The following is a 9753-nucleotide window of genomic DNA, read 5'->3' as shown; positions in this document are numbered from 1 at the left end:
TTTTAATACAAGCTTTTATCGCTCAATGTACTTTTCCTTCAACATTCAACTAAACTCATCGAGATAATTGAGGGTTTTTGTTGTTTTGTCACAGAGTTCCTAAGCCACCTCCGGTTTCCATTATCAGATGAGCCCGATGGTACCATAGTATTGCACAACTTATGTAAGTTAGAGCTGGCATTCCAACTTACATATGTAGTATGTGAAGTTTCAGCTAGGTCAAGTAATGGGAAGTGGGTCCAATTTACCTTGCAAGATTTGATTACAAACATAGTCAACGGGGCAGTTGAAACTAAATAAATAATAAAAACTTGTAAAAATAAATTAACGATAAAAAGAATTCAAACAAAGCACGTATTCATGCTCCCTCAGTCCTAGAACCCTTGAAGCTCGTGGGCGGTCAAACAGACGACTAAAGGAAGTAACAAACTGAGCTAATGCGTTATGACAAACTAATAAAATAAATAAAATAAAATAAAATAATCTTTATTAAATTATTACTTAACATTGGTTAGGTTAGGTTAGGTTAGGTTAGGTATAATACATATAATATTTGTATGCTTGGAAACATATACTCGTCATGCGTTGAGTTGCATAATGTTTCCAAGCATACAAATTTCAGGGTTCAGATTGTCATAATGCAATGGCATTTACTAAGACAAAGTATGTAAATGTCATTATAAACGTCATATTTCTATGAAAATATGATAGTCGTAATGACACTCCACACTTTGTTCTCTCAAAGTCTGTCAGTCAGTTAGTTTTAATCTCTCTACTACCTACTCGACTCTAAGTTTTTTGTTTTAGAAATTATTAACTACCTACAGCATTGATGCAGCATTTTCTTATATCTATAGGTTAACACAGGTGTAAGTTTTCTTAGATGGTACTTACTTTATGATAAACTAGCTGTGCCCGTGGCTCTGCCCGCGTGGAATTCGATCTGTGTCAGTAAGCGGCTAATTCACCCCTAATTTCTCTCCCTTTGCCCTGGAGGCGGAACTTGAATAAAGTTGACAGATGGATACGCTAGAGGACTGTAAATTTAGTCCAGATGAAATATTTTACAGTTAGGTACTGCTAAATAAAACTACACTCCAGTTTTTTTCAACCTTATTCAAAATTAAATTTGGTTCAGCGATTTAAGCGTAAAGAGGAATTTAAAAAAAGTATTTTTTACATATTTTTTGGTTTTTACTTCGGAATGGTATCATTTTGATATCATAAATTAATTCGGCATCCCTGATTTATACGAAAACGATACTAAACTTGGCCTAGTAGGTATTGCAACTATATGAGCACATTTCGGTTAATTTGTTATGTTAACCCTACTAAGGTTTCGAAATGCTAACAATATCTCCATTGTTTATTTTCTTCCAGCCGCTTCGTTCATGGCGACGGACTTTGCCTACAAGTTCCTTCCACTTTCTTCCATATTCCACTTTTACATATTTTTTGGTTTTTACTTCGGAATGGTATCATTTTGATATCATAAATTAATTCGGCATCCCTGATTTATACGAAAACGATACTAAACTTGGCCTAGTAGCTTAAATGATATAGATATCAAGATAAAGTTGAGAACCCCCCCCCCTCCCCCCGCCCCTCTACATATTTACATCACAAATCTTGGTGGCTCCACTTCTTAAATCCATCCTTGGGTCCTGAGGACCAATCCTGCCAAAGGAAATCTTTTGTTCACGCAACGCCGTATTTTAGGACCTGCACCTTCGACTAAATCGAGTGTACCTATAGTGACTTGAATTATTATAGCATATAACCTGGCCAGAGATTTTCTTGACAGATTAGTAAAGTTTTCATCAAAATCAGTTCAGCCGTTTTCATGTGATGCGCGGTCAAATAAACAGACAAACAGACAAAAATTCTAAAAACTGTTGGAACGTGTTCTGTTATCGATTCTAAGTATCCCTAGCCAATTTTTTTCGAATATCTTCCAAGTACAGACTTTCGACCCTCTTCCGCTTTATTATATGTATAGATTACAAAAATAAATTACACACTCGCGCAGTCAGTAGGGTATTGCAACTATATGAGCACATTTCGGTTAATTTGTTATGTTAACCCTACTAAGGTTTCGAAATGCTAACAATATCTCCATTGTTTATTTTCTTCCAGCCGCTTCGTTCATGGCGACGGACTTTGCCTACAAGTTCCTTCCACTTTCTTCCACTTTTTCCGCTACGGTGGCGTTTTCTTTTTCTATCTTTGTCATCGGATGATTGAATATAAGTCATTGCAACCTTCTTTATCATATCCGCGCTGATTTGTGACACTGGCTGTTGATATACTGCTACCGGACCAAAGTTTGGCATGTCCCTTACTGATGGAACACTAGGGAAGTTATTGACATCCTTCTGAACGGATTCTAACATTTCTTCATATGGTGTTAACTCGCGGGGGACGGTTTCCTCTTCTATTCCGATTATCGTTTGGTAAACCGGATTAGACGAATATTGATAAGGTAATGGTCCCGAGCTTTGTATGCCAGGAGAGATGTGCATGGGTCGGTACAGGTGATCGGTTCGCTTCGGGAGGCGTACAGGAAGCCTATTGCGGATAAGTTTTTCGTACATGTCCGCGCACTCCTCGGGCAGGTGGAGCGGGTGCCAGTAGAAGGGATCGCAGTCGTGCACGCGCCGGTAGCGTTGCTCGAAGTCGAAGTCGTCCCTGTAGGTTAGCCCGACCACCGAGCCGCCAGCACCGTTCAATGCCACACCGAGCGCCAAAGGGATGAAAATGAATATAATCTGAAATCCAAGTTGTATAAGCTATAAATTAGGTTATATTAATGCGATTTGCGATTGTGCATTTTAAGTGCAACAGGCACGAATTACGAAAATATATATCAATCATCAAACTGACATAAACTACCTTCGAGCAACGCCGGGAAAGGAGTCGTCATTCGCACTACTTCCTCTCTGCCGAAGTAAGTACATGCCCAACTGAGCATAGCGCTGTGCGTGATGTGTTGGTGATGTGACTCGTCCGTACACAAAAAGAGATCGAGGTGTGCAAGATTTGTGTTTAATGTGTGACATTTTCTATGTAAGTAAGTATTTGTGTTTTCATTACAGATTGGATTATGTATGTAGTGAGTAAGAAGTGCGACGGTGTGCACGTTTCCCCCCGCAAAAAATGGCAGAACGATTTGTACGGTATGATATCGCTTGGGCTCCTCCCTTCCAACGTGTCGGAAGCCGGTGTTGCTCGGTGGTGTGTGACCTATTGTTGTATCTATATAATATTTGGAAATTTTTCCAAGATCCCATTATTAGATCCTGACTTAATGTCCCAAATGGGCCCGGTAGTAGTTAAGAAATCTGTAATCAACTGGAAACCTCTTCCTTATTAAGGTCGTGTAAAACAAAATAAAATTACATGAATAGTGTGTAAAAACTAGTTTAAATAAGTTAATAGCGTATAAAACGAAATACACCAATAACCACAAAATTGTATAATAAAGTTTTTTTAGCAGAACAGATAAACAATAAACAAAATTTGTCAAAAAAAATTGTTCTCTAAAAATATTAAGCAAAAGTTAATACAATACCCACCCTTAAACAGATATGGCTGGTGGTGGCTCGTCAAATCATGAAATGGCCGCGTTTCATGATCTGCCTAGGAATATCGCACTTTGTGGTTTGCACGATATGGCTGGTGGTGGTGGCCGCAAGTCAGATCGTGAAAAGGCAGCGTTTCATGATCTGACTAGGAATATCACACCCTACTTATTCGATATGCTTAAACGCCAGGCAAATCGTCAAACGTTGAGATTTGAACGATCTAGTAGTCGCTAGTCAGATCATGAAATGGCGGCGTTTCAAGATATGCCTTGGAATATCTCGATCTGCCGGATTTTACGATTTGCCGCCGTCATATATATCATATGTGAATATGAATATGTAGGAAATCAATAAAAATACTTACAGCCATATTTTTGAAGTACGAGTAGTTATTGATTTCTGTGTCGTAAGTTGGCTTTGTTCTCTGCTACTGAAAGCGATTGAGGAATTGTTTCATAACACCAGCGTCGCGCAGGGCGCCGGCTGCGCCCGCGCCACTCCCCGGCCCCGCTAGCTGCCCCCTTCAAACCAACTACGTAATGAATCATTAATGTATTAGGCGTTAGTAGCTTACAAATGTAAGCATAAATATTCGGATGGGTTCCGTTGTCACTCACTAGCATTTCGATTTACAAACTATTTAAATAATTAAGTGCCGTCCATGGGATCTATAAAGAACCCGCGCGGATAGTACTGTAACATTTATTTCTAATTATATTTATCACCCAGCTAGGAGACTATAGAAACGGTAACGGTCGAAGGGGAGCATTAAATCAGAGGGCTACCATTCTATATCATTAGTCTATGTATGAAAGCAACCAAATGTGCCATTTTCAACCGAAAGGGTACTTATTGTCGCTTGTCAGTAAGGCGCAATTTCCATATAGCTTCAATTAGAAATAAACCTTATCGACAAGCTTTGCTATAATAGCAAAGAGGATATAATAAGATAGAGCGGTACTGTCATAGTAAATTTTGTAACCACAGTAAATTCACTGCCATCTATCGACATACTTTAAAACTAAAAATTAAGATTTGTAAAAATACGTTAAACTGTATTTAAATATAGATAAATGATTTTTTTATTTGCATTAATTATTTTTATATGATTTTGACTCATGTTATTACACTGATATACGTTAAAATTATAAATAACAAACGAAACCGTCAACGCCCCTATACGAGAGTAGGCCAAAACTAGTGGCGCCATCTGATCGAGAATTAAATTTTCGTGATTTTCGAGGCACGTTTTTTCCTTAGACTGTATCCATCTATTACGGAGTTATATCTATCTTTGATAATACCTATTATATCCTCTTTGGTCATACTGATCAACTTTCATTATGGGACCAATGCCGAAATCGCGAAAAAAAAATTGGCTCTCCCATATAAATCAGCGGCATCATATCCCATAGATATCAGCCGGAATCTATAAACCAGCCAAAAAATGAAAGAATATAAAAACAAAATAAGAAATTTTATAGGAATCTCAGAAAGAGTAGCACTTTTACAACTAAAATTTGAACGCTTTCCCTTATCAATTATTCAAGCATATGCACCAACAGAAAACTCAACAGAGGAAGAAATTGATAAATTTTATAAAGACCAGTCTGCTCATACAATGTCTGATGATAATGTTATAGTGATGGGGGACTTCAATGCCAAAATAGGTTGCCCCAAAACAGATCATTACCCAGTCATGGGCCAACATGGTTATGGAGTGCGCAATGAAAAAGGCTATAAGCAGGGGAGGTTGTAAGCTATGCGTTTCAATATGGTATGTCAATAATGAACACATTTTTCAGAAAGAAAGAGAACCGTAGATGGACTTGGATATCTCCTAACCAAAATGTAAGAAATGAAATTGATTTTATAATGATAAACAACCATAAACTAATAACTAACATTGAAATTATAAATAATATAAAATTCCCATCTGATCACAGACCAGTGAGAGCTACTCTAGTTCTAAGTCACCCTAAAAAGAGTAGAATAAACTTTACAACACCATCTAATATCCCAAAAACGGAAGCAGACATCAAAAATTACATCAAAAACCCACAAACACATATAGGAAATATTGAACCAGACTGCACTGATATCCAAACCTACTACAACATCCTGGAAAAAGGCATAAAAGAGAGCTTACCCCCCAAAAACAATACCCAACCAGGTCAACATAAAATTTTCAGCAATAGCACAGTTCAAGTAATAAAAAGGCGCACTGAACTAATCCAGACAAAAAATTAAACCAAAGAGATGAAAGAGGAACTTAGTAGACTCTATAAAGAAACCAATAAATCAATCAGGAAGAACTATAGTAACCACAGATACGAAATCATATCAAGAAATATTAAGAATTTCAAAAGTAACAAAAAAGCATATAAAGAATTAACTACAAATAAGACATGGATACAAAAATTGGAACAAAATTCGAAGGAAACAAAGTCAAGGCAAGATGTAATCAACCATGCAACTAACTTTTATAAAGAATTATACAATAGACAACATGACAATGAAATAGTGGTACAAACTCACATAAGTAATACTAATTGCATCAAACCAATTGAAGACTTTGAAGTTTATGAACACATAAGAAGGCTAAAAGCCGATAAGAGCCCCGGACCAGACAGATTGTGTAATGAAGTCCTAAAAATAGGAGCACCTATTTTAGTTCACCGGTTGTGCCAACTTTTCAATATGGTAATGGATACAGAAACTGTACCAAAACAATGGTGTACATCAGATATAATTTTGCTATTCAAAAAAGAAAACCATCTAGATATCGGGAACTACAGACCCATAAGCCTTTTAGCAAGTATATACAAACTGTTCTCATCCATACTGTTAAAAAGAATATCTGAAGACATTGGTAAACTGCAACCAAAGGAACAAGCAGGATTTAGATCAGGTTATAGCACAACAGACCACATACAATCATTAGACCAAATAATTGAAAAACACCGAGAGTTTAATACACCTCTATATCTGGCGTTTGTAGACTACAGCAAAGCCTTTGATAGCATTAGTCACGGCTCAATATGGAACGCACTACTACATTCAAATATAAACCAAAAATATATCAACATTGTGAAATATATTTACACGCACAGCAAAAGTAGAGTTGGACTAGAAACTACAGGAGATGAGATTAATATAGAACCAGGAGTCAGACAGGGGGATCCTCTATCTCTGAAACTTTTTATAGCAATGCTTGAAAATATCTTCCAGAAATTAGAATGGACAAATAAGGGAGTGCGGATAAATGGACATTACTTGAACCATCTCAGGTTCGCTGACGACATAGTTATAATTGCTGAAACTGCTAAAGACCTTGAAGAAATGATGAGCTCACATGACTACAAAAGCTCAAAAATTGGTTTAGAAATGAACATAAATAAAACTAAGATAATGACCAACCATCGCAAAAGACCCATCGTGATAAAAGGAAACAATATAGAATATGTCAGTGACTACATATATTTGGGAAAGCAGCTGTCATTTAAAAAGTCTAGCAACGAAGATAAAGTAACAAGAAGAATCAACGCAACTTGGAGAAAATTTTGGACATTGAAAGAAATTCTAAAAGGAAACTACAGTTTGCACTTAAAAAATACTGTATTTGACACATGCCTATTACCGTGCTTATTGTATGCCTGCCAAACATGGACATTTACAGACGAAATTAAACGGAAAATCAAATGTAGCCAAACAGCAATGGAAAGAAGTATATTAAAAATTAGAAGGATTCAAAAAATAAAGAGCGAAAACATTAGACAAAAAACCAAAATCACTGATGCTCTCAGGCACGCGCTCTCACTCAAGTGGAGATGGGCTGGACATATAGGTATATCACGACTCAAAGACAGAAGATGGACTATAGAAACCACACGTTGGAAGGGACCACTTGGAAAAAGGAATGCTGGTCGACCAATAACACGGTGGGCTGATGATATCACACAAGTGACAGGAGCCGACTGGATTAAGTTGGGCAAGGACAGAGAGGCATGGAAGAGGATGGAGGAGGCCTTTACCCAGAAGGGGTCCATATTTAATTAAGCATAAGACTAAACTAACATATTAACTTACATATTTTCTTTTTTTGTTTTACTACAACTTACTAACAAAAAATTGTAAAATGTACTATATAAGAAATATGGAATAAATGGCTTTATTATATTATTATTATTATTATATGATTTTGACCCATGTTCTCTCACTGATATGCGTTAAAATTATAAATAACAAACGAAACCGTCAACGCCCTCTATACGAGAGTAGGCCAAAACTAGTGGCGCCATCTGATCGAGAATTAAATTTTCGTGATTTTCGAGGCACGTTTTTTCCTTAGACTGTATCCATCTATTACGGAGTTATATCTATCTTTGATAATACCTATTATATCCTCCTGAACAACTTTCATTATGGGACCAAATCGCGCCGAAATCGCGAAAAAAGAATTGGCTATCCCATATAAATCAGCGGCATCATATCCCATAGATATCAGCCGGAATCTATAAACCAGCCAAATTTGTACAATTTACATGCGTAGGTAAGATAAACTAAAATCGTATCTGGAAATCCTTTTCTAACGTCTATAAGTACGTATGTATTTAAGTTTTCTTATTCCGAAATAACTCAAAATAAACATTGAAATTGAATAAACTTACCTCAAAACTTGAGGTTTGGTTTCATTTTTAAGTTGAATGGATGGCCATCGAAAAACTTTTATGACGACCGGTAAAAAGACTTGAGGTAATCTTTTGACGCTATTATTCCCTAGAAATAAAGTATTATCACATTTATCACATTACACGTCAACATATTTTCGGTACCTAGTTAATTTTGCTATGAACAGGTTAATTTAATATTCATTGATTCCATAAGCTTTATAAAGCCTCAACTATGCATACGTGATTATGCAGTAACTCTTATGTCTCTTGTTGTCAAAAGATGACATTTGAAAATTCAGTGATCTCAAAATATGTACGCTACTATGTAGATAATTTATTTCATCCGTCAAACTATATTTCCTATGTATTAAGTCTTCTCTAATCAATAACTCTTTTTGACAGAATATACGGACATACACTACCCCCAACGCACATGTGCGTTCACCGTCATACAAGTTTGTTCCTAGGCCACGCCCCCTGGCAGTGAATGCGTTAAAGCCTGTGGCCTTCTCATGACTTAGGTACTAAGTTAATGATAATTTCACAAAAAACTAGTTATAACATGTATTTTTAAAAGTACCAATAGAGTCTGAATATCCATAGAATTATATAGAATGATTTAATGTATTTATATATGTATGTATAATAAAGAATATCAAATAAAATAAGCCGAATACTGACCTGCTACGTTCTTTGCAAGGCAAAAATTACTTATATTGAAACCGGCACAGAAATAAAATAATCCACTGAGCAGCAATAAGACGTGAAAATGCATTTTTCGATATGATTTGAAATCTAAGAGTTTTTCGAGAGTAATAAAAAAGTGCTTATAAAATTGAAACATAAATATATTGATATATGTATAAATGTATTGGCTATGTGCAATCAATATATGGAAACCTCGTTAATACCGCGATAGAAATGTAAAAACATCCTTTAAAAACATGCTGACTGAAATATCAAAATTGCTTCACCTTACTCTTGTAGAGTGCATATTGTGTTTAGTAATAATAGTACATTTCGATGCTAGTGCGGAAAGTATGTCATTACCTCACGAGTACCGAGATACCGAGAGACTCGGGACGAGTGAATAATGACATATCCGCACGTGTATCGAACGACGTTTTTTAATACAGTTGCAAAAAAATAAGAAAAGCAACAAGTATTAAGGAATCGAATTCGAAACTTTTTATATTATTAATTCTGAGACATCCTTGACATTGACATTATGAAGAGGTGTTTTTCTAGCTTTTATTCGACTAGAATAGATTTTGTTATTATTATTGAACCCACTTCAATGAAAGTTTTTTTTTCAAATGCATGTTCTATAAGGCAGAAACAATTGTAAATATTAAAACATTGTACTATTATTACCTAAATATCGTTATTTACGATTATTTGTGTATCCTATATTTATAAAAACAATAAAACATTCTTGCAGTAAGAAAATACGCCTCTTCTTTGACAGGCGTTCCGTTCCATTCAGACAACTTATT

At 35.9% G+C, this 9753-nt stretch overlaps 1 protein-coding gene across 1 annotated transcript; it reads right to left on the bottom strand.

The window, feature by feature from the left end:
- Positions 1-2087: 2087 nt before the first annotated feature.
- LOC134754713 (uncharacterized) lies at positions 2088-3954 on the bottom strand. The gene is made up of 2 exons (XM_063691047.1): positions 3949-3954; positions 2088-2789 (listed from the first exon to the last, which is right to left on the bottom strand). Exons 1-2 carry the CDS (start codon positions 3952-3954, stop codon positions 2088-2090), a joined length of 708 nt encoding a protein of 235 aa, XP_063547117.1.
- Positions 3955-9753: the final 5799 nt, after the last annotated feature.

This window comes from Cydia strobilella, chromosome Z, assembly GCF_947568885.1.
Source record: "Cydia strobilella chromosome Z, ilCydStro3.1, whole genome shotgun sequence".
NCBI classification, from domain to species: Eukaryota; Metazoa; Arthropoda; class Insecta; order Lepidoptera; family Tortricidae; genus Cydia; species Cydia strobilella.
Note: the sequence above shows the minus strand (reverse complement) of the source record. Positions and strands in the feature narration are given on the sequence as shown.